This window comes from Hylobates moloch, unplaced genomic scaffold, assembly GCF_009828535.3.
Source record: "Hylobates moloch isolate HMO894 unplaced genomic scaffold, HMol_V3 SCAFFOLD_6, whole genome shotgun sequence".
Lineage (NCBI taxonomy): Eukaryota > Metazoa > Chordata > Mammalia > Primates > Hylobatidae > Hylobates > Hylobates moloch.
This window is the reverse complement of record NW_026652281.1, coordinates 35,712,704-35,738,011: the sequence shown is the minus strand read 5'-3', so window position 1 is coordinate 35,738,011 and position 25,308 is coordinate 35,712,704. Positions and strand designations below refer to the sequence as shown.

General features: G+C 37.3%; 1 protein-coding gene across 6 annotated transcripts in view; it reads left to right on the top strand.

Annotated features, from left to right (window-relative positions):
* Positions 1–24,937, top strand: part of DCP2 (decapping mRNA 2) — a 48,181-nt gene extending 23,244 nt beyond the window's left edge. For 2 of the 6 annotated variants that reach the window (XM_032156656.2, XM_032156654.2), the window contains 7 exons: positions 2,514–2,666; positions 2,787–2,899; positions 2,997–3,104; positions 5,397–5,532; positions 9,327–9,431; positions 12,179–12,230; positions 14,716–24,837. In XM_032156656.2, the coding sequence (XP_032012547.1) occupies positions 2,835–2,899; positions 2,997–3,104; positions 5,397–5,532; positions 9,327–9,431; positions 12,179–12,230; positions 14,716–14,879 (630 nt within the window). In that variant the 5' untranslated portion in view covers positions 2,514–2,666; positions 2,787–2,834 and the 3' untranslated portion in view covers positions 14,880–24,837. Of the gene's footprint in view, positions 1–2,513; positions 2,667–2,786; positions 2,900–2,996; positions 3,105–5,396; positions 5,533–9,326; positions 9,432–10,005; positions 10,029–12,178; positions 12,231–14,715 lie in introns of all 6 variants that reach the window. The other 4 variants (XR_009214064.1, XM_058440608.1, XM_058440609.1 and 1 more) reach the window with 4 other exon arrangements.
* Positions 24,938–25,308: the final 371 nt, after the last annotated feature.

The following is a 25,308-nucleotide window of genomic DNA, read 5'->3' as shown; positions in this document are numbered from 1 at the left end:
AACAGTGCCTGTCACTTATTAAGCACAAAGTACATAGTTGAGTGAAAGCACTAAGAAGTAAACATTCTAGCTACGTGATCCCATAAAAATTACACTGAGGATGAGATAGTGTCATATGTAGAGAAGAATAGATTAATTCAAAGAATGGACTTTAGTTAATGTTACACCATAGTTGCTATATTACTTTTGATAAATGTGTGTGCAGAGTTTTTTATTATTGCTGAATTATTTAAGAGTAAATTGCAGACATAATGCCCCTTCGTCCTTAATTGCTTCTGCACGTATGTTTTAAGAAAGAGGAGTTCTTTTAGGGCAATTACAGTGAAATTCTCAAATTCAAGAATGTAACATTGATATGGTGCTGTTTGTTATCTAATAATGGACAGTTCATGTTCACATTCACTAATTGCCCATTATGATTCAGCAGTTCCCAGCCATTTTCCTACTGAGGATCCAATCCATGCTCATTTGTTGTATTTGCATTTAATTGACATGTCTCTTCAGTCTCCTTTAATCTGAAACTGTTCCTCACTTTTTCTTCAGTACTTTTTTTTATTAAGCATCTAGTTAGATACTGTTGGTAACACAAAGATAACAGGCTCTGCCCACGAGGAATTTAGATTATACAGTTTACTTTTAGCATAATTTCCAATTATGCAGATTCACATAACTAGCTATGTTTACTTATTTCTGATTTTTGAGGCATTATTCAAAGAGCAGAGCTAAAGAGAATAACTATAAAACTAGAATTAAGAAACATATAAAAATTACTTTTTAAACCTTTTTCTGTTGTTTTTTTTTTTTGAGATGGAGTCTCGTTCTTGTTGCCCAGGCTGGAGTGCAATAGTGTGATGTTGGCTCACTGCAACCTCCATTTCCTGGGGTTCGAGTGATTCTCCTGCCTCAGCCTCCCGAGTAGCTGGGATTACAGGCATGCGCCACCCCACCTGGCTAATTTTGTATTTTTAATAGAGATGGGGTTTCTCCATGTTGGTCAGGCTGGTCTCTAACTCCCGACCTGGTGATTAGCCTGCCTGGGCCTCCCCTTAGTGCTGGGATTACAGGCGTGAGCCACCGCACCCAGCCTTTTTTTTTTGTTATTTTTTTTTTTTGAGACAGGGTCTGGCTCTGTCATCTAGAATGGAGTGCAGTGGGGCAGTGATCACGGCTCACCTCAGCCTGGAACTCCTCGGATCAAGTGATCCTCTCACCCCAGCCTGCTGAAAAACAGTAGAAATTTTTCTACTTCACTACTGAAGTGATCCTCTCACCCCAGCCTAACTAGAAAAACAGGCGTGCGGCCGGGTGTGGTGGCTCATACCTATAATCCCAGCACTTTGGGATGCCAAGGCGGGTGGATCACCGGAGGTCAGGAGTTCGAGACCAGCCTGGCCAACATGGTGAAACCCCGTCTCTACTAAAAAATACAAAAATTAGCTGGGCATGGTGACGGGCAACTGTAATCCCAGCTGCTCAGGAGGCTGAGGCAGGAAAATTGCTTGAATCTGGGAGGCAGAGGTTACACTGAGCCGAGAGCCCACCCTTGCACTCCAACCTGGGCAACAAGAGCAAAACTCCATCTCAGAAAAAAAAAAAAAAAAAGAAAAAAACAGGTGTGTACCACCATGCCAGGCTAATTTTTATTTATATTTTCTGTATAAATGGAGTCTCACTGTTGCCTAGGCTGGTCTCGAACACCTGGGCTCAAGTGATCCTCCCTCTTTGGCCTCCCAAAGTACTGAGATTGCAGGTGTGAGCCACTGTGCCCAGTCCTATTTTTTGAAGTGCAGTTACACACACGCACACACACCCCCTGCTACCTACCTACCTGAGTTTTTAATATATTCTTGATATGAATGTATTGTCTCTTCTGGTTTATCTTTTGACTCTCTTAATGGTGTCTTTGAAGACGCTTGCACACATTGATAGGTAAACTTTTAAGTGAACCAGACTTAATTGTTAAAATTATAAATCTAAGCCATCAAGATTAATTTATTAATCAAAAACGTTATTAAGCTCTATCTCAAGCAGTTGATTAGACCTTAGTTTCGAAGAAAAGGAAAACCAAAGCGTCTGGACTTTTACTCTGATGAGAATGCTCAGACAGCTTGCATGAGTCAATTCCACATGATTGATGATTTAATTACCTTACCTTCTGTATATAAATGTTAAGATTTAGAGAGTGGGAAATCTTGAAACCTCTGTCACTAGCCTTCAGAATTTTATTCTGGGAAAGGTATGTAGTTTGGGTGTGTTTGAATGTCAGCAATCAGGTCTACAGTGGACTGGTTCTCTATATACCTTCCATACCACCTGTGGATACAGTATTAGAAACAATAGGACACAAGAACTTTTTTTACATCTCATGCATTTCTGTACCAGCCTGTCATTTCTAGAAGTAGTAAATACAAGTCATGTCCCCTTTTTCTGAGTTTTTGTCTTTGGAATACATTTTAATGAACTAGAGGCCTAACAATTAAAATGAAAATCTCATCCAAATTTGTTGTTTCCAGGTCTTTGAAGAAACTGGTTTTGATATCAAAGACTATATTTGTAAGGATGATTACATTGAACTTCGAATCAATGACCAGCTTGCTCGTTTGTACATCATTCCAGGAATTCCAAAAGACACAAAATTTAACCCAAAAACTAGGAGAGAAATTCGGGTATGTAACAAGAGTATTTTCAGGTTACTGGACAGTATCCCAAATGAATAAGTAGGGAAATCCTTTTATAAACTCCTTGATAAAAATTAACTAAATGAGTTATTTTCTTCTGTGTTTCAGAACATTGAGTGGTTCTCTATTGAGAAGTTGCCTTGTCATAGAAATGATATGACCCCCAAATCCAAACTTGGTTTGGCACCTAACAAATTTTTTATGGCCATTCCCTTTATCAGGTGTGTTCATATTTCTTGAAATGTAACTTTCATGATTGGGATAGTCATCTTCTGTCTGTAGCCATATTTTGAAAGTGAATTCTTAATGTTTCTGCAGACCATTAAGGGACTGGCTTTCTCGAAGGTTTGGCGATTCCTCAGACAGTGACAATGGATTTTCCTCAACTGGTAGCACGCCGGCTAAACCCACTGTGGAAAAATTGAGGTAAAGAAATATATTCATGGAATCCTGATTTTCTGATAGTTTTTAAAAGTAGAATAATAGTATTTTGCTTCTAAAATTTGCAGAGGGTGTAAGATTTCTTTTTATAGATACTCTTTGTTATTGGTCTCACAGATAATAGAAGATTTTTTTAAAGGGTTTCTGATGAGATGAAAAAGGTTAATTGGAGTTGGAAATGAGCTTCAGGCACCTTTTAAAATAGTATACTCAAGAGGATACCAACTTTTCAGATAAAACACTAGGAAAAGAAAAAAAATCTTGTGTGTTCTTAGTGTTACTTCTCTCTTTCTCATATCCTACTTTTAAGATAATTTAGTTTCTAAAGACATTTGGATAGAGGATATGTTGAGGTTTGTTTTCTTGTAGGGGAGGGGAAGGATGCTAATATAGTTTGTTAAATTGGAGATAGAACAGTGAAGACTTGGGCTTTTTAAAAAATTTCCCGGCCGGGCACAGTGGCTCACGCCTGTAATCCCAGCACTTTGGGAGGCCGAGGCAGGTGGATCACCTGAGGTCAGGAGTTCGAGACCAGCCTGGTCAGCATGGTGAAACCCTATCTCTACTAAAAATACAAAAATTAGCTGGGTGTGGTGGCAGGCACCTGTAATCCCAGCTTCTCGGGTGGCTGAGGCAGGAGAATGGCTTAAACCTGGGAGACAGAGGTTTCAGTGGGTCAAGATCGTGCCACTGTACTCCAGCCTGGGTGACAGAGTGAGACTTGGTCTCAAAAAAAAAAAAAAAAAAAAAAATTGTGTCAGAGACTGTGTATTATCAAGAGTGACCACAACCTGGACATAAACCATGAAGAACATTTGCTTGCTTGGAACTTTTTGTTTGTTTTTTGTTTTTGAGGCAGCGTCTCTCTCTGTTGCCCAGGCTGGAGTACAGTGGCATGACCACAGCTCACTGCATGCAGACTTGACCTCCCAGACTCAAGTAATCATCTCACTTAGTCTCCTGAGTCACTGGGAACACAGGCAGATGCCACTAAACCTGGCTAATTTTTTTTTTATTTTTTGTAGAGATGGGGCTCTCCCTATGTTGCCCAGGCTGCTGTTGAACTCCTGGGCTCCAGTGATCCTCCTCCCTCAACTTCCCAAAGTTTTGAGATTACGGGTGTGAGCCACCATGCCTGGCCTCTGGCTTACGACTTAATTGCATCCCAGTCAGTTACAGAGTAGGGTGGGAAAGTAACTTTGTTAAATAAGCTTGTATTTTTAAACATACATATATGTTAAGCATAATCACCTTGTTAGAAAGTTGCCTGTGTTAGATTCAGAGAGAGTTGATTTTTACATTTTCTGTAATTTGGATTTGCTTTTATGACAGAGCTTCAGAAATTAAATAGGAGTAAACCACCTGTATAGTAAGTATTTCTTAAATAGGTAGCATTCCATTTTAGAAGGATATTCTGAAGACAGGAGCTTGGACTAAATGCCCTGATGTCTTTCAGAATCTGTTATTGTAATGTTCGTCAAAAGCTGGTCTCAAATTCCTGACCTCGAGTGATCTACCCTCCTTGGCCTCCCAAAGTGCTGGGGGTACAGGTGTGAGCTATTGCGCTCAGCCTGCATTAGTACGACATTTTAACAGATTCTTTTGCAGAAGAATTCGTGACTGGATCTTTACTTAATTTGCTCATTCATTATCTTGTGCCCTTTAATTTTATACTTAAGAGGGTAGCTTACTTTCTCAGATCATCTTCCAGCTAGGATGTGGTCTGTAACTGACTTGTGCAGGGTCAGAAAATTAGCAGGACATGGTGGCGCGTGTGCCTGTAGTCTCAGCAACTTGGGAGGATTGGGTGAACGGATGGCTTTAGCCTGAGAGGTTGAGGCCACGGTGAGCTGTGATCTGCCACTGCACTCCAGCCTGGTTGGCAGAGGGAAACCCAGTCTCAAAAAACAGGAAAATGTACATTCATTTGTTTCATCTAAATTTAGATTTATATTCTGCATATTTTTAAAGAGTACACTGTAATCACTTATAGGGAGGAGATGGCCTGGATAATTTTTTAAAGTCTAGGATGAAAAATAATAATAGCATATTAATTCATTCCAGAAATATTTATTGAATACTGGGCACTTATCTGGGTGATGAGGATAAAGCAGTGCAGATTAAAATCTGTGCCCTCATAGAACTTACATTCCAGTGGGGGAGATAGACAGTAAATAAGAAAATAAAACATGTAGTCTATAAATTTAACTATTAAGGTGTTAAAAGAACTATAAGTGAACATTTTCTGATTTCATTATTTTTTAAATCTTGGTGTAGTCGAACCAAATTCCGCCACAGTCAGCAGTTATTTCCTGACGGTTCTCCTGGTGACCAGTGGGTAAAGCACAGGCAACCACTGCAGCAAAAGCCATATAATAATCATTCTGAAATGTCTGACTTTTTAAAAGGAAAGGTGAGTGATACACAATTACAGTCTTTTCAGAAATTTAGATCATTTGGCTTTGAAATTATTCTCAATTGAGGAATTACATCTTAATAGTTACAGAGAGCTCTGAGTTATTGATCAAAGCCTGTATGTTCCTTACTTGTGATTTGAAGCAGGGCTGAGGCTTCTTAACGTTTACAGTTCTTGTGTGAATCCACTGCAGTGAATAATAAGAATTAACATCTGACTTTTGTGTATATGCTGCCAATGAAAGGTTCAGGAAGAAAAAGTAACAGCATATTGTAAACTTTGATTTTCATTGTTGTATTCGAGTGTATAATTACACTGCTATTAATACTTGTTTTGCTTTTTCCACATGTTCTAAGCACCACTATTTATTTATTCATATCACTGTTAATGCACATTTTCGTTGTTTCCAGTTTGGGGCTTTAACAAACAGTGCTACTATGAACATTCCTATACCTATCTTTTGATGAATATACACAGTTCTGTGTAACTAAAAGGAAAGAAAAGTAGAATTGTTGGATCACTGGATATGCCTGTGTTATTGAGTATCTATTTGCTAATTTCCTCAAGTTATTTATATCCTCAGCAAAATACATGAGAGTTTTAATTGTTCCACATCTTTACTAATACCTGATGTTATCTTTTTAATTTCAGGTTTCAATGTTACCTTTTTTTTTTTTTCAATTTTAAAAATACACTGGGCTTGGCTGGGCGTGGTGACTCATGGCTGTAATCCCAGAACTTTGGGAGGCGGGGTAGGGTGGATCACCTAAGGTCAGGAGTTCGAGACCAGCCTGACCAACAAGGTGAAACCCCGTCTTCACTAAAAATAAAAAAAATTAGCTGGGTGTGGTGGCGGGCTCCTGTAATCCCAGCTACTCCAGAGTCCAAGGCAGGAGAATTGCTTGAACCCGGGAAGCAGAGGCTGCAGTGAGCTGAGATTGTGCCATTGCACTCCAGCCTGGGCAATAAGAGCAAAACTCCGTCTCAAAAAAAAAAAAATTGTGTGTGTGTGTGTATATACTGGGCTGGTGAAAAGTAAACTTTTGTGCTTCAGAAGAAATTTTCAAAATAGTGAAAATGTAGCCCACAAAATAGGAGAAAATATTTGCAAATTATATATATGATAAGGGTTAATATCCAGAATATGTAAAGAATTCTTAGAACTCAACAACAACAAAACAACCTAATTTAAAACTGGACAAATGACTTGAATAGACAGTTCTCCAAAGAAGATATGCAAATGGCCAATAAGTACACAAAAGATGCTCAACATTATGAATCATTAGGGAACATTGTTAATAATTAGTGGTATCTCCACAGTGAGATATCACTTTTACCCATTAGGATGGCTGTAGTAAAAAACAACAACAAAAAAAAACAGAAAACAAGTATTGGTGAGGATGTGGAGAAATTGGAGACTTTGTGCATTGCCGATGGGAGTGTAAAATGGTGCAACCACTGTGGAAAACAGTTTGGCAGTTTCTCAAACAGTTAGAGTTACCATGTGACTCAGCAATTCCATTCCTAGGTAATACCCGAAAGAATTGAAAGCAGGAACTTAAACAGATAACTTGTATACCAATGTTCATAGCATTATTCACAATAGCCAAAAGGTGGAAACAGCTCATATGCCTGTCAACAGATGAATGGATAAACAATGTGGTGTACACACGTAATGGAATATCATTCAGCTTTAAAGAAATGAAATGAAGAAATGAAATTCTGCCCAGGCATGGTGGCTCATACTTGTAATCCCAACTCTTTGGTAGGCTGAGGTAGGCAGATTACTTGAGCCTAGTAGTTGGAGACCCACCTGGGCAGCATGGTTCTACTACTAAAAATAAAAAAATTAGCCAAGCATGGTGGTGCGTGCCTGTAGTTCCAGCTGCTCAGGAGGCTAAGGTGGGAGAATCACCTAAGCCTGGGAAGTCAGGGCTGTGGTGGCACCGCTGCACTCCAGCCTGGGCAATGGGAGTGAGACCCTATCTCCAAAAAAAAAAAAAAAAATTCTGAAGCGTGCTACAATATGGGTGAACCTCGAGGACATTATGCTAAGTGAAATAAGCCAGACACAAGAGGATGAATATTGTATTAATGTTATTCTATTCCTAAATAGGCAAATTCATGGAGACACAAAGTAGAGATTACCAAGGCTAAGGGAGGGGAGAATAGGGAGTTACTATTTATTGGTTGCAAAGTTTTTGTTTGGGATGATAAAAGTTGGGGAAGTGGGTAGTGCTGACTATACTTAATGCCACTGAATTATACATTCACAAGTGGTTGATGTGGTAAATTGTATGTATTTTGTACCACAATTAAAAAACATGCTGGGAAGAGTGGAATGAAACTAAATTAAAAGCGTGTAGTAACATGAGTCATTCAAAGCCATACTTCCTTCGCATCACTTAGGTTATTCTTTTCCAGCTATTTTGGCAACTGGTTATTTTTCTCTATAGTTGGAATGTAAATTAACATTCTTATTTTATATGTATATATATATATATTTTAGAAGTTCCTCCTATTTATTCTATTTTATCCAGGCCTCAAATAGCTATCTTTTCAATATCTCAAATGACAAATTAATGTTTAAAATGTTCGTTTTAATTTAAACTTAAGCATTTTTTGGTAGGAAAATTATCTTAAAGCAATTTAATAGCAAGATTTAAACTATTGCATGTCTAAGTTTAGGAGTAATGGCCCCCATTTTAAAAACATGAATTTCAGCTGGGAACGTTGGCTCACGCCTGTAATTCTAGCTCTTTGGGAGGCCAAGGTGGGTGGATCACCTGAGGTCAGGAGTTTGAGACCAGCTTGGCCAACATGGTGAAAATCTTCACCGACCCTATTGAAAATACAAAAATTAGCCGGGCATGGTGGCATGTGCTTGTAATCCCAGCTGCTCGGGAGGCTGAGGCAGGAGAATCGCTTGAACTTGGGAGGCGGAGGTTGCAGTGAGCCAAGCACTGTGCTCCATCCTGGGCAACGAAGTGAGACTCCATTTAAAAAAAAAAAACAGTAATCTTTGTTATTTTGTAAAAATGTAGTGAAAATTAATACTGCTTATTAATAAGTTAAAGCAGATTTCTAGGGTAACAATTGATTACTACATCTACCCATTTTCTGCTTTAAGAACTGTAGCCAGTGTCCCTCGGCATTCCTTTACAGAGAGGTTCCATGTATGCATTAGAAACGAGATCTATAAGCAGACATGGGATAAGGCAAGAGGTGTGGAAAGATTTCTTTCTTTCTTTCTTTCTTTTTTTTTTTTAAAGAGACAGAGTCTCCCTCTGTTGCCCAGGCTGTAGTGCAATGGTGCCATCTCGGCTGACTGCAACCTCCGCCTCCTGGGTTTGGGTGATTCTCCTGCCTCTGCCTCCTGAGTAGCTGGGACTATAGGCGTGTGCCACCACGCCCAGATAATTTTTTGTATTTTTAGTAGAGATGGGGTTTTGCTGTGTTAGCCAGGATGGTCTCATCTCCTGACTTCGTGATCCACCTGCCTCAGCCTCCCAAAATGCTGGGATTACAGGCATGAGCCACTGTGCCCGGCCGAAGTGTGGAAAGATTTCTAGGGGAAAGTGTATTTGCTATTTCATACCTTTAGAGAACTCTTGCTTTCGGAAGCACTGACTTCTATAAGAAAATAATTGATAGGGTGATTCATGAAAATTTGGGTAGGAGAAGCTTTGCTAAAAACTTGATTCAACCAGCTAAACATATTCATGTGGCATTTTTTTTGTGCTATTACATTATACTGTAGATTCATATTTTATTTCTTTTTGGGAAAACAGAATCAAAGTATGAGGGGAAATGGCAGAAAACAGTATCAAGATTCACCTAATCAAAAGAAAAGAACAAATGGGCTTCAGCCAGCAAAGCAGCAGAATTCTTTGATGGTAAGAGTTACAGCTGTCACACTAAGTAGGCAGTTCATCCTCTGAAGAGTGAAACAAGGGCATTGCCAAGGCACAGGAATGTTACTTGCTTTGTTCTTATTTTAATTGATATAGTAGTAGGATTTTTGTGTAGCTGAATTGTGCACTATTTACACTAAAAATCTCTGGCTGCTCTTAATTACAAATTTATAATGTTGATTCAATTATACATCTAATTTTTTATGTGGCTGTTTATATTTTAATATCAATGCGTACTCAAACCTGTTCCCTAGAGCAATTATTTGGCCATTGCCCCATGTTTTTCTAAATACTCCCTATTATTTCAGTGAGGATAAAAGTTTGGGAGGATTTAATTATTTTTTTCTTCAAGTTGGTAAGAGTTTAGAAAAAAAAAAACAAAACACAGCCAGTGCTATTGTCATTAGATTTGGCTTAATGACAAATAACTGAATAAAGCATTTTCTTTCATTCTTTTGTTTAGTCAGTCCTCCAAAAGTTAATTCATAACTAACAGTCTCCTGCGTTATCTTTTCTGTAATTTCTGATATTTGTGTATTGGGTTTTCTTATTGTAGCTTCACCTGTTTTTCATTTATTGGTGAGTAATAATAGTAATTTCAAATTTTTAGCAAAAATATTTTACGTGAATTCCCTGGGTATTTACTTAATTTGGGTTCTAATGACTCATTTGACTACTTCATTATTATTTCTCTTCCGTCTGATAAAAGTGGTGACAAGAACAGACAATCTTAGTAGATGATTAAAAGGCTTTTATCATCTACTAAGATGAATCATTTTAAAATTCAACAGCTGTTTTTAACAAAAACTGGACAGATAACTTTTTTTTTTTTTTTTTTTTTTGAGACAGAGTCTCACTCTGTCACCAAGCTAGATTGCAGTGGCACGATCTCGGCTCACTGCAACCTCCACCTCCCGGGTTCAAGTGATTGCCCTGTCTAAGCCTCCTGAGTAGGTGGGACTAGAGGTGTGCGCCACCACCCCTGGCTGATTTTTTTTTGTATTTTAGTAGAGACAGTGTTTCACCACGTTGGCCAGGATGGTCTCAATCTCCAGACCTCGTGATCCACCTGCCTCCGCCTCCCAAAGTGCTGGGATTACAGGCATGAGCCACTGCTCCCGGCCGACAGATAACTTACTGATAATATTGTACAAGTGTTAATTGTCCTCAAATTAATGTATGAGTTTAATATGATACCAATAAAATTCTTTGTAGATTTTTTGGGAGAACTTCACAAATTACTCAAATTTGTCTAGAAGAACTTGAATAGATTTTTAAAAGTTGTTTAAGATGAAAGTTAATGATGGAGAGCAAGTATATGAGCAGTTTTTAAGAGAAGAAATAAAAGGGACTGATAAACATATAAAAGTGTTAAACTGTATGTGTGGTCAGAGAATGTAAATTGAAATGGGATACATTTCTCCGATCAGATTGGCAAAGATGGAAAGAAATAACCCAGTTGTGTATTGAGTGTATTGGTAACACATAAAAATGACTAATTGGTACAACCTTCTAGAGAGGAGTTTGCTATATCAAAACCCTAAAAGTGTTCACCTTTTCCCTAGAAGAGGAATCTAAAGAATGTTCACCCCCTTTATGATGAAAACATGGAGAACAACCTAAATATCGAAGAAGATGATATTAAATACAGTATCATAGATCTGTGCAGTGGGTTACCATGAAGTTGCTAAAAATGACAGTGTGCATCTATTGAAAAAGGAATTTGTTCACAATGTATTCTATTTTTAAAAGTTATTGGACACTAGTATCATAATTCCATTTAAAGTTTGCAATTTTATGAAAAGATGTTAACACACATCTTCATAGGAAAAAGCTAGAAATATATACTGATTAGCTCTGGGTTGAGAACTGTAATGAGTAATTTTTTTTCTTTCTTTTTTTTTTTTTTGAGACAGGGCCTCGCTCTGTCGTCTAGAGTACAGTGGCACGTACATTGCTTACTCTAGCCTTGAACTTCTGGGCTCAAGCCATTTTCTTGCCTCAGCTCTTTTTTTTTTTTTTGAGGCAGGGTTTTGCTCTGTCACCCAGGTTGAAATGCAGTGGTGCGATCTTGGCTCACTGCGACCTCCACCTCCTTGGTTCAAGCAGTCCTCCTACCTCAGCCTCCAGAGTAGCTGGGACTGTAGGTGCGTGGCACCACACGCTACTAATTCTTGTATTTTTTTTTTTTTTTTTTTGGTAGAAATAGGTCTCACCATGTTGCCCAGACTGGTCTTGAACTCCTGGGCTCAAGTGATCCTCATGCTTTGGCTTTCCAAAGTGCTGGGATTACAGGTGTGAGCCACTGTGCCTGGCCACCTCAGCTAAATTAATTAGCTCTCGCTGATTTTTATGTTTTAGAAATAAAGTATGTTGGGAGGTGATTTTGCTGGTCTCAAACTCTTGGCCTCAAATGATCTGTTTGCTTCAGCATCTCAAAGTGCTAGGATTACAGGCGTGAGCCACCACACCTAGCCAATACTTGTCTATTTTTTTGATGTCTTTATAATGTATATGTATGTAATCAAGAACTAAAAAAAAATTTTAGGTGTAAAAAGTAAATACAAAATACAAAAATACTGGTGAGAGAATGGGATGATGATTATATTCCTGGTTCAGTTTTCTCCCTGAGAAATTTGATAATACATATTTTGATTTTTAGCAAGTGAAGTAACCGGTGACTGTTGTATGTGTGTTTGTGTTTTTTTTTTTTTTTTTTTTTTAAATAGAAGTGCGAAAAGAAACTTCATCCACGGAAACTTCAAGATAATTTTGAAACAGGCAAGTCATTTCCTATCTTTTTGTGATTTGCCTTGTGGGATTTGGTTTGGTTTACCTGACTTTGATTTTAGTGGGAGTATGTGATCTGTGATAGTTGTGATCTCACAAGCAGGAAGAGTTGCATATGTTCTGTAGAAAGAGTTCATGTATGTAGAGTTCTCTAAGAAACTGGCTGAAACAAATTCATTTAGATAAAATAACTTGCCTTCAGACCGTGCCATTTCTTTTATGAATGTTAAACCTTAGTGCTATGCACGAATATTTTAAATACGTAAATAATTGCATAAGGATTTGGAGAGAGTAGAAAGAATCCAGTATTGTAAAGGCTAGGAAACCTCACTCTCAGATCTATGTAAGGGGTGCACTGACTTTAGAAGGGGAACATTTTTGAGGGGTAATCACTGTGGTTCTTCCCATACACACGTTAGTAAATTTGTATGCCTTTTTTCCAATTAAAAGGAACATTTTTCCCTCTTCTGGAGGCAGTGTTCAGCTTTTTAAGGTGATACTAAGTATGGGTTTTATTAAAGATACTTGCAATTTCTCCTTCCTCGGTTATGAAAACTAGGTGTGTTGTCTTATTTGGAAAGTAATCGTGATGAATGTAGGAAGCTCTTTGTTAAATACTGATTCAGTAGATGCTACTTGGAAGTGCAGTAGACTTTTTTCTTAGGTGCTATTTTGAATTGTATGAAATTTCCTGTGCAGTAGATACTCATTTATTCACCATCTAAATTAAAGGCTTTCATATAGAAAAGTCTAAGAAATGAAAAACATTATCATATTCTTTTTCTGTAATACTGTCTGTGATTTAAGCAAGATAATGCTATTTTGAAAGAGATGCCTTAACCCTATTATGGAAAGTTACTGTTAACTATGAAGAAAGGAACTATCATTAGAATTTAGTTTGATACAGTCCCACTTGTTTATTTTTGTTTTTGTTACCTGTGCTTTTGGGGTCATATCCAAAAAAAAAATCATTGTGAAGATGGGCATCAGAGAGCTTTTTTCCGTGTTTTCTTCTAGGAATGCTACAGTTTGGGGTCTTACATTTAAGTCTTTCATCCATTTCAAGTTCATTTTTATGTCTGGTATAAAGGATCCAGTTCTTTTGCATGTGGATATCCAGTTTTCCCAGCACCATTTATTGAAGGGTCTTTTATTTCTCCTCATTAGAGTTTAGTATAGAGAAGTTATGGGGGTATAAGTCCTCTTAATAGGATTTTTTTCTGGCCACCTTGGGTGGTGGGGACATGTTAGGTGGATAGTGAAGTCTAAATAACATATATTCAGAAATCTTTTAAAAGTCATATATTCAGGGACATTAAAAAAGGTACACCATGCCAGCCTGGGCAACATAGCAAGACTCTTGACTCTACAAAAATTAAAAATGAGCCAGGTGTGGTGGCACATACCTGTAGTACCAGCTACTTAAGAGGCTGAGGCAAAAAGGTCACTTGAGCCCAGGAGGTTGAGGCTGAAGTGAGCTGTGATTATCATTGTACTCCAGTTTGGGCAACAGAATGAGACCTAGCATACTATAAACTGGTATATCGATCTTAGTTGGGCATTATATGGATATATAAAATTTTGAGTTGTCTTGAGAAGTATAAAAGGATTCATGTCCTGGGAAGCCTCATCCTCATTTCACACTTTTTTCTGCCCCAGCTTCTTGATGTCTATTCCAAACCTACTTTCTGGTCAAGTCCCTGATCTGTTTAAAAGGGAGGAAAAAAAAGCCCAGGTAAATTGGAGTTTTGTTGTACTATGATTTGGAAAATTTGTATTTTTCTTTTTTTTCTTATTTTTATCTTTGTTTTTTGAGATGGAGTCTTGCTTTGTCACCCAGACTGGGGTGCAACAGCACGATCTTAGCGCACTGCAACCTCCGCCTCCTGGGTTCAAGCCATTCTCCTGCCTCAGCCTTCTGAGTAGCTGGGATTACAGGCGTGCGCCACCATGCCTGGCTAATTTTTGTATTTTTAGTAGAGATGGGGTTTCACCATCTTGGCCAGGCTAGTCTCGAACTCCCGACCTTGTGATCTGCCCTCCTTGGCCTCCTAAAGTGCTGGGATTACAGGTGTAAGCCACCATGCCTGGCCAGATTTTTCTTTATGGTGATAAATTCTTGGAAATCTTGGTAAACGCCAGCTTTATTTTTCTGTAACAGAATGCACATATAGTAGGTAAAGCACATATAGGAGGTAAAGTTACGCTCATTTTGAAAGCAGAGGAGTGTCAAGGGTCTTAATGGCTGAGATTAAGATGTTGAATATGTGGAAATAATAATAGATTGAAAATGCAGTTGACCACCAGTTTATGGAAAGGAAAATACATATTTTGGTGGTTCTATTTAGGGTTAGAGTCTGGAAAGATAAATATATACTCAAAACTAATTCTTTTGTAACAAAAGGCAAAGGGCAGTATTTGATTTCTTACTGAGATTACTGAGCTTATTTATTTATTTATTTATTTATTTAAACAGATGCTGTATATGACTTACCTAGCTCCAATGAAGACCAGTTGCTAGAACATACCGAGGGACAGCCCGTGGCATGTAATGGACATTGCAAGTTCCCCTTTTCATCCAGAGCCTTTTTGAGTTTCAAGTTTGACCATAATGCTATAATGAAAATCTTGGACCTTTGATAGCAGCAGATGTATCGTAAATGTCCCAGGATCAGAGACCTGTTGCATTTGAGTGGGTGTCTCCTCAAGCCTTACCTTTCTCAGGTGTTTTAAAGAAATGCAGGGAGGCAATGTTTCTGAAGACATTTTCTGTTTATAAGAGAGAGTAGAAAGAAACACGAGTTTGCACTGTAAATGCAGTTATAACCTTTTATACAGATTTACCTTTCCAGTGTTTAGTACAAGTTTAAGTTGCTTTCTTTGAGGGCATTTATTCTGTGTGACTGTGGGTTTTATTTTGTATTCTGGTTAAGAAAATAATGTATTGAGTTACTGTCAAGTAGCCAAGTTAATGGGAATGCTGCATCTACCTGTTACAGTGATTGCAATAATAGTATATTGGAGTTTTTCAAAGAAACTTAAAATAATGCCCAATTATTAAATGAACACAAGAGCTGAGATGTCACATTCATCAGGATTACAGATGATCTACTTTGGTGGCATTTTGTACTTCTCTCTGCTTCTAACCACTGAGGCTCTCTAATCTTCCTCTGGAGTTTTCAGTGAAAGGATTTATTGAGCAGCTTCTGGAATATAATGTGCATGTCCAAACTGAACTCTTAGCACTTAAAAAGGACAAAGTCTGTAGCCTGGAGGGGCTTGAGTTGATGGGAGTTAATGCTGTGATTTTGAGCTGTGGTTAAATGCAGTCAGTAAACCTGTGAGACGGCTGGAGGAAATGTAGCAGACAGCATGGAGGCTGGGACCCAGCAGCTACTTTGGGTCATGTCTTTACTATCCTGCCTCCAACCCTTTAGTCTCGTAGACTTTTGTTCTTGTGGAAATTTCTTCTATATTCCAGCTGTGTAAATATGTATGAAAAACTGATATTACTAGGTTTTACATTGCATCTCCAGTATTGATCTTTGGAAACCGATGTTATATTAGGTTCCAGTTTGCAATAGTAGCAGAGACTGACATGCTTTTATTGGCCTGCTAAGCCCCTGGATGATGGAGCGAGAAGGGAAGGGGTATGCAGTTTACCCAAGTCCAAATAAAGCATTTCACTAGGTTACACGTTATGTATATGTGTTACATAACAGTAACGTACGTAACACTCCTAGGAATGTATTTTGCTTCAGGATTTTTAAATTCAAATATGGATGGCAGTGCCCATTTTAAGGAGGATTTCAGCTATAATTGAGGACAATCACCAGGGCATTAAGGGGGCTTTAGTGTTTTGGCTGCATCTGACCTCACTGAAGGAATTTCTTGGGAGTAGGGGATGTTTGAGTATATGTGTGTGTGTGTATCTATCATGTGGGTTTTAAAAATCCTTTTTTACAATGGTATCCACAAAATACTTCTCTGCTTATAAATGTTACTGTAGAAATCTTTATTCTGTGTAGGTAGCCTATTTAATTGGGTTTCACTGAACCTCATGGGACTTTTAAAAGAAGGGCTATTTAAGGAATTCACTTGGTAGTACTTTGCTTTAGCTTTTAAATGGCTTGATTTTAAAGGAGAAATTCTATTTATTAATGAAAGTGTCACCCTTTTGGTGCTAAGCAGGAGAATTCACAATTAAAGCAGTGTGCGTAGAATTATGATACTCAGAATCCTGCATCTTTTAATGTGACAAATTTTTGAATCCTGTGACCTTTGCTTTTTAATGCATTATATGATTGTGTTTGGAAGCTTTTACTGTTCTTTTCAGAAATACGGCTGCTTTGCTTGGGTCTCTTTGAGCCATATTTATAGTTGGTCCCAGCATTCCAGACTTCTGTTAACTTGTTAAAGGAGTGAAAATGTAGTTTGCCTGGCAGATGAATAATTTTCACTCATTTATTGTCTTCTGGAAACCATTTAACTTTTACTGTTTTTTTTTTGGTATGTGTGTGTGTGTGTTTTTTTTTTTCTTTTTAAGTGCATACTTTGGCCAGTCTTGCTGGTGCCTGTAGAGTTGGATTTTTCAGCTCTCAATACTGAAGCAAAAGAGATTAGTTAGTTACCGGAAGTATGGCCTCTAATGGTGTTGAGCCTTTTCAAGAACCAACAAATTATCTTTGTGATTACAGTAGTTTAACTATGGTTAAATGTTATTGCTGTTGCGCTGCTTTATTTAATGCACTGTGGAACAAAATATAAGGGTATTGTTGGGATGCGATTATGATAACTTCAGGCTTTTAGCTCAAAGTTTGAGGTTAAAAAAATGTTAAAAGGTGTGAGTTAAGGTTTATGTGTGTGATGTGACTTAACTATGCAGAAAATATTTAAGTTGGATGTACTTGTTTTAGGTACATCTACTCTACTTATTCCCTCAAACCTGGGTAATAGTTTCTCAGTGTTCAGGTTACCTTGAGAAAGGCCGTGCTTAGCGAACTGGATTTCTCTTTTGAGAAATTTTAGTACGGTTTGAGGAAATCAAGTGATAAAGGAGTATCCTGAATATGCAATAATTTACTTCTACTGAGTGCTGCATTTTAAGATGCTAGATGAGAAGAGTAGTTGGTTTGCTTCATTATGTTTTATGTCTTTGAGAGAGATACAGGTCTTGGAATTCACTTTTTAAATGTTATGTTCCAACCTTATATGTTCCAACGTGCAGTGCACTGTGAATCTTTTATTTTTAAAAAATTTGTAGGTGCTTTTATGTTTAACTTTAATGGTTTATAAGATGCTAAATGAATTGTTTTTGTACCTAACCATTGTAATCCAAAAGATAAGGGTGTGGTTTACATGCTTTTCAAAAATTTTTGTTAAGAAGTAGCAAATGAATGGTTTAGGATTTCAAATAGTGATACCCTCCTGAGACATGAGCATTTGGAGAGGCCTGAGAACCTAATAGAACTCATATAAGTGTGAGTGAAATTTGATTAAAGATGTTGGAAAATGAAGTTGGATTTTTGTATTCATGTATAAAGGAAAGTCTCCCAATGCTGTCAAAGGAATTGTGGTTACTACTTGCTGTTCTGAGCTTTGAATATCCTTATTTTTCTATTAAATATCAATTAGTAAGTATAGCTAATGAAGACATATAATGAAAGTAATTTTATGCTATAAGATTGAGTTGGTACTTTTCCTTTTGAAGGCTTTAGTAATTTGTATGTAATGTCAAATAAAAGGAATTCAAATCTGAGTAAATAACAGCCTCCTACTGTAGGAATTAGATTCTTCTATAAAAGTCACCATATTGTGTCCTATAGAAAAGTTAAGGTCTGAGTGCATGTGTGCATTAAAAACATTTCACTACCTATTCTCTTATGGACCTACTTCTCGTCCTTTCTTTTTTCATCTCCAACAATTAAATGGTAAGGAGAGCAAAGTTAATTATAAAAATTAGACATTTTGCCAAGTTACTTTTCTTAACATAATACCCTCTCGGCTTTTTTTTTTCTTGAGACGGAATTACACTCTTGTTGCCCAGGCTGGAGTGCAGTGGTGCAATCTCGGCTCACCGCAACCTCCGCCTCCTGGGTTCAAGCCATTCTCCTGCCTCAGCCTCCCAAGTAGCTGGGATTACAGGCATGCACCACCACGCCTGGCTAATTCTGTATTTTTAGCAGAGACGGGGTTTCTCCGTGTTGGTCAGGGTGGTCTCTCTTGGCTTTTTATCTTTATTTTTGTACCAGTGGACCTTCCTGCTCCCTGAGACTGTTTTGATTGACATCTTTTGTGTTTCTATATTTTCTGAGGCGGTATTTTCTTTGTATGTTAATCATAGTTATAGTAAAGTCAGATTCATTAACTTTTCTTCCTAGTAATTTTGACTTGGATTATTTTCTAGCCTGGGGGATGGGGTTCATATGTGTTGTTGTAACTTTAGATTAATAAGCAAGACAAACTATTTTGTTTGAAGGTATCCTTTACATACCTGTCTCTAGGTAAACAAGTGTTAGTAAAAACAATTTTGTCAGACAGTACTCCTGACAGCTTGGTAAAGTGTAGGTAGAGTTTCTTATTTTGTATCATGTCCTAAGACTTTAAAGTGCATTTGTCTAGTTGCCAAAAATTCTAAAAATGAGATTATGTTGGGCTTTCTCGGCATCTTTTTGCTTCCTAGAATTGAGTTGCTCTTGGAGTCTGTACTCCTGTGTCAGAAAGATGGCAGATTGCAAATGGGCAGTACAGGCTTTGCCCCATGCTTTCAAAGTAGGATTCTGGATAGCAGTTTCAAAAAAATATGATAGATTATTGGTTTAGAATCAAAGTGTCCTGAAGGGAGAAGAATAGCTATAGTTGCTGGGCAAAGAGTATAAGAAACAAACTTTAGAGTATTTATCAATACTTGAGTGTTGTATTATGTGCCAGGCTAGAAATGTGATCATTGCATGGCCTAAGTGTAGTCATTCATATATATATGAATATCTATATCTATAAATATATATGTATCGCCATTATCGAGTGTTTTCTAGCCCTGGATAAAGTGAATTTTTTCGAAGTATGATTGCCAAGCAATCCAGTGAATCTAAAGTAATTTTTCTCACTTTAAAGACCAGTGGTGAGGAGTCTGGTCCTTCATGTAGTAATACTGTAGAACTCCAGTCAAACTCGAGTGCACTGCTTTCTTACAGGAAGACAACTCAGAACACACAGCCATAATCTGCTGTGGTGTCAGTCACATCACGGTGGTTATACATTTGTCCTGAATGGTGATTCATTCCTTTCCATCTAACTTTCTTGTGACAAATAGCATTTACTAGAAATAGTAGTCTGTAAATAGGGAAAAGAGTGAAAGTTACTCTTACGCTTGGGAGTGGGCTTAAAGGGTTGACCTCCACCAGCTGAGTACCAACAAGTGTAAAGAAAAACTATGATATGGAGGTCTTGAGAATTGTTCATAATGAAATCTTAAATCTGGGTTATCAGAGTAATGAAATCACCAATAAAAACATTCCATTTATCTTGGATCTTCTGTGGTTAGCAGAGGAGTATGGTCTAGCTATGTTAGCAGCTTGAAGGCACCAACCTAAAAGGAATGAGCTTTCACAAGGTGCTTATTACGTCAGTTGGGTAGTATTGGTCAAAGGTACTCTGAAGAGTGAATGCAGAAATCAATTGCCTGTGTTTGTAACCTTGTTCCACATGGACCCTAACCTTTAGTAGACTTCAGTCTTTTAGTCCAGTAGAAGACAGCGGCCCTGAATATGTGTTTTCTGCTTTTTGGTGGAAGGTTTCCTGCAGGTGGTTGGGTGGTTTTTGGGTTATTGGCCACTGTTCGTTTAGTGCCATTTGAAGACCTGTTGTTTCTTAATCCCTTTTCTTGGTGTGACTGGCCAGGAAAAAGTCCATTGAGTCCTTTTTTTCTCCCTGGTGTCTTATCCCTTCTGTAGAATAATCCATCTTTTTAAATTTATATTACATCTCTATAACAAACCTGCCACAGACTTGCAAGCAGTGATTTTATCTTGCCTTCCTGAGAAGGTGATCGCACTTTTGATGTTTGGGTCATCTGTGGACCCCTGTGCTCTTTTGAGTCTCAATGCTTATAGCTTTCACATTGGCTTGGGAACAACAGACTTGTATGTGGTTCTAGAGTGAAATGGGCAGTGTCCTGCTGGTCCTCAGTCTTTGAGAGGTCTTAGGCAACATCCTTAGTATAGTGGAATTTGAGGTCAAATTTAACATTTTAATGTATTATCCTTTTAGTTCATTGAATCTGAGGTTCTAAACCTGTAGCTTCATTTTGAACGCAAGTCTGCATTGTCATTTTTTAAGAGATTGGCAGGCGTATGCTTTTGTGATACTTAGGAATAGACTGTGGATGGCAGCAAATGAAAGTAAAGGTTCTCAACTGTGAATGAAATTTAGAAAGATAATTCTTCAGCAGTTGGTTGATTAGATGGGTTAGTGCTTTTGGAACATGTAACAGTAGACTTGTATTCTTTATGCGCCGTACATATGATACGCACTGACAGAAAAGCACAGAAGACATACTGCTAAGAGTTTCTTTGTGCATTTCACTACTGTTCTAGGGGACTGCTGTCTCTTTGGTTCCTTTTAGGTTTGTGTTAGGATGTTGCACAAGTAATCATTTAACGTTAAATGCAAATGTCCAAAGAAATGAGTCTTAAAGTTCTTTGGTCATATTTCACTTTAGAGTTAGGACAGGAGACAGCTAACCTGACTTCCATTTTATAAATACTAGAAACTTTTTCTTCAGTAACAAAAATAGGGAAGGACAATAAAACCATGAACTATTTTGCTTTATGTCTATTTTTAAAAAATAATTGTTTTGAAGTTTGCTTATTAGCTTAATACCTTATAGTACTTTTTAAAAATCATCCTTGGTAATTATTGACTTATCCTAGATCCATGTACAATTCAGACTTTTATCTGTTAGCTTTAATAAAAATTTAAAACAATCTCATTTCAGAATAAAATAAACGGAATTATAGTTCATGCATTAGCATTTTTAAGTGAAGTTCTCTTAATAAGATTGTCTTTTGTCTAACCAAAATAGGGCATACAGATTAGTTTGGATGGGAAAGGGGTAAGACTTGACTTTTTAATACTGTGCCTATTTTCAAAACAAGACTTGATGTGGTTTTTTACATTATGCTTTAAAGATGTTAATGGAAGATACATAGTCTTAAAACAATTTGTTTGGGAGTAAGTTTTAGTCGGAAAAAGGTGAAGATATTTATGCTGAGTTACGTTAAGCAAATTATTTGAGACCTTTTGCTGGTAGACAAAAACTGAGGAAATGTTTCACTAAATATATTATGGTCAATGAAAAAACCGGACTTTAGAGTAAATGTGATAACCACGTAGATGTGTGAACTCTATTTCTTTAGTAATTATTTTTGTCTTATGTGGAATGATTCAACCTTTAATTTTTGCCTAGATTATAACAGTGTTTTATTTTACCTTAATAGGGCATTTTAAGGCTTGGAGAAAGACTGTAAGTAAACCTACTTCAAGGGATTCTGTTCATGGTAGTATAGAGTTCTTGGTGCTCTTTTGGAAATCGTCAAACATTTACTGATAGCAGAAAAGGAACCCCAAAACACTGGTAGTGTTCACCTTGTTATAAGAACTGAAACATTTAGAACAGGTTTTATTTTGTTTCTAGATTTATGTTGTTGTAGTTGAACAGCAACTTTGTCTTTTTCCCTCAGTGTTAACGAAAGGATAAAGATTGACTTTACCTGTATTGTTGGGTATGACTATCAAAGGATTTCCAGTGTTTTATGTTTGTGAATTAGAGTTTAAATGTCTGCAGGATTACTGTACTTCCAAAGACCCACTAGAATGTCAGCTGTACTCTGTACTCTTCACTGAGAAAATGAACAAAATCCTATGTCTTAACAGTTATGCTCTAACTTTTTGAAAGCTTTTTGATGTAAATAATAGGTTAGAAACTAAAAGCCTTTTAATCGTACAAAATACAATTTGAATGATGGACGGTTGTTCAGATACTGGCTTTCTGTAAAAACATCATTGTGTTAGATTGTTTGTAATGTACTATCAATAAAATTGGCTGCTTGGGCAGTTTTAGTTACCACCTTAGCCTGGTTTTCTGCTACTGTTACTTATTATTGTAGGTTCTGAGTTACTCATTGTGGTTGCTGTTTCTTTGGACCAATAAAAATGGCAAGCAAGTATGAGATGAACATGATAAAAGTATGTTTATATAACAGGAAGAAGCTGGGCACAGTGGCTCATACCTGTAATCCCAGCACTTTGGTAGGCCGAGTCGGGTGGATCACGAGGTCAGGAGTTCGAGACCAGCCTGACCAACGTGGTGAAACTAAAAATACAAAAATTAGCTGGGCATGGTGGTGCGTGTCTGTAGTCCCAGCTACTTGGGAGACTGAGGCAGGAGAATCTCTTGACCCCGGGAGACGGAGGTTGCAGTGAGCTGAGATCGCGCCACTGCACTCCAGCCTGGGTGAACAGAGCAAGACTCTGGAAAAAACAAAAAAACCACCCAAAAAAAAAAAAAAAAAAAAAAACCCGGGAAGAAATAGAGAGTCTCTGCAAAAATGAAAATACCTCAAACAATTAAGTTTGTTGCTTTAAAGCAAGATTATAGTGTAGGGCTTGAGATGTGAATTCATTAGATATTTAAAATCCAGCAATTCTTAAGTTTGTGCTAGAATCAGGTTTTGCAATAGGAATACTTAATTTTGGATCTCAAGGGGGAAAGAAATACATTCTTTTCCATTAGAGACCTCAGCTATATGATAGTAGCTTTTATTTTAAATTTTCAGAAGGAGAGTGACTAAGGTGTTATACTTACTGTCAAAGTTACTTTGCTTCGATAGTGAAAACTTGTGTACATTGTAATCTTTCTCTAACAGATGTGTTGCAAAACCGGTTGCCATCTTGTTGTCCTATATGACTTCCTTGCATTTCCAGTCCTTGATTACATTCCCTTTTTAAATGATCTTTAAGAGGAGAAAAGACTTTCTTCAATATGCCAAATTTTAAAAAGCCAACTAGAAATGGGCTATAAATGAGGGTTTTTTGGCCATTTTGATCTAATAATAGTCTTCTAGCCGCCTTGCTTTGACTAGGGCTCTTGATTTCATGTAAGCATCATGGATTTGCTATTTGCCTGTATGACAAACAAACAGTTCTACAGAAGGATAGCCTTACCCTTTAAATAACACAGTAAGGTACACCGTGGAATTAGAAATATTTATTCAGAATATAAGAATGTTTGTAAAATATTATAAATGTCTCTGTATAAATAAATGGAGCTTTTAAAAAACAATTCTATATCAAATAACGCAAAGTAGCTATTTTACAGCAGCTAAAACTAAAGGCATCTGGAAACATTTAAAGAATACAAGTGAAGAATCTAAAAAATTACAAGGTATAGTACAGTGTTAAGTAGCAATTTTAAAATGAGACTCAGTACAAACAACAATACTGACAAATGCAAACTTAGTCACATGTGCTTTAATAACTGACAATACATTCAGGCAAGTTTTTCTAATTCGAGGGTATAGCACATATTCAAATAATAGGAAACAAATCTCATGCAAAGTAAATAAGTCTTGATAAGATGTCTAAAAACTGATTTGAACTAGGAAAGAAGTGGACATGTTTTATAATCTTTGCATTAGGTTCAAACAAAAGCAGATTATCAGGGGCTCTTACTCATTTGCCATTCCTGACATGAGCACTATAAGTGAATACTATGAGTTCTACAAACAGAACATTTTTCCACATGAATTTGATTTGCAAAAAGTGCAAAAGTGAATGGTAGAGCCAGAATTACTAAGTATGGCATCAGTGTGAATGTGGGGGAAATTTGTATATAACTTGCTTTGTTCTGCTGAGCTGATATTTCACCTGATTAGCAGATGAATGACTGTGGAAAGATGAAGTACTAGTCAAGGATGTGGTTTTTCACAGCAGTTGGTGTTTCCGGGACTGAATGATTTCTTCCTCTTGGTCACATGCAAAATCTCACCCAGATGTAATGTGATAAAGAATTTAGCCAGTGTAACCTTTAAGCAAAAATGTATGGTGATCTGCATGTGAAACTGTCTTTCTCTACACAGGTATTAGCAAAACAAGAATACATGAACAGCTGCTATCAACTTGTATAGTTTTTTTTCCACTTGTTTATATTTTAACAGCCACTGAGAGATCAGTGATGCTGTGGTGACAGCAGTCAGCATTATTTCTTAGAGAATACAAATGTAATAAGTTAGAGTAATTTCAGGTGTGTGAAACACGAGATACTTCTGACGGCCACAAGTTTGGAGCTTACTTTAACCTGACCTATACAAACATAAGATTTGTAGGATGTGGATAAACTTTAAGAACTGGAGAGTGAAGGCGTAATTTTTGTTTTGTAACCAGTTACACTTCTTCTATAAACTCTGTAAGAGTGCTCAAAGGTGAATCAAACTTGTATCATTCCTTGTCAAATAGGCTGTTCCCACTGGATAAGAAAAATTGCTGTATGTTTTCCTGAAAAATTTTACAGTGTTCTACAAAGCCATCACCTTCTGCAGAAAAAAAAATGTCACTTATGCTCCACCTCCCCAGCCCTCACTAAAAACTTTGGTAACCCTATGGCGGCACCCTAATTAAGGTCAGTGCAGAAATCTCAACCATTACAGAAGTCTCTTTCTTACTATTTTGGCTCTCAAAATACTCTAGTAGTTCTGTTTGCTGAATCTAGAAGTAGGTGGAGCTGTAAATAGTTTAATAGAATGATTGGGACATACTCCCAATTAAGAATTTGCAAATGGTTTAAAGCCTTATGGAGGAAGGGACACTTTCAGAAATGTTTATTTTTTTATAGTCATCTTGATATCACTTTATTTAAAGCTTGATAATCCAAACTCTTGAGAGCTATTAAGGTTGACTGATAGACAAAAAGTGATTGCTGGATAATTTTTGTGGGCCATAGGAACACCTTCAGAAGGGAACAGGCAACTATGGAGGTTCTTTAATTCATGCCAGTGACACAGGCAGTCCAATC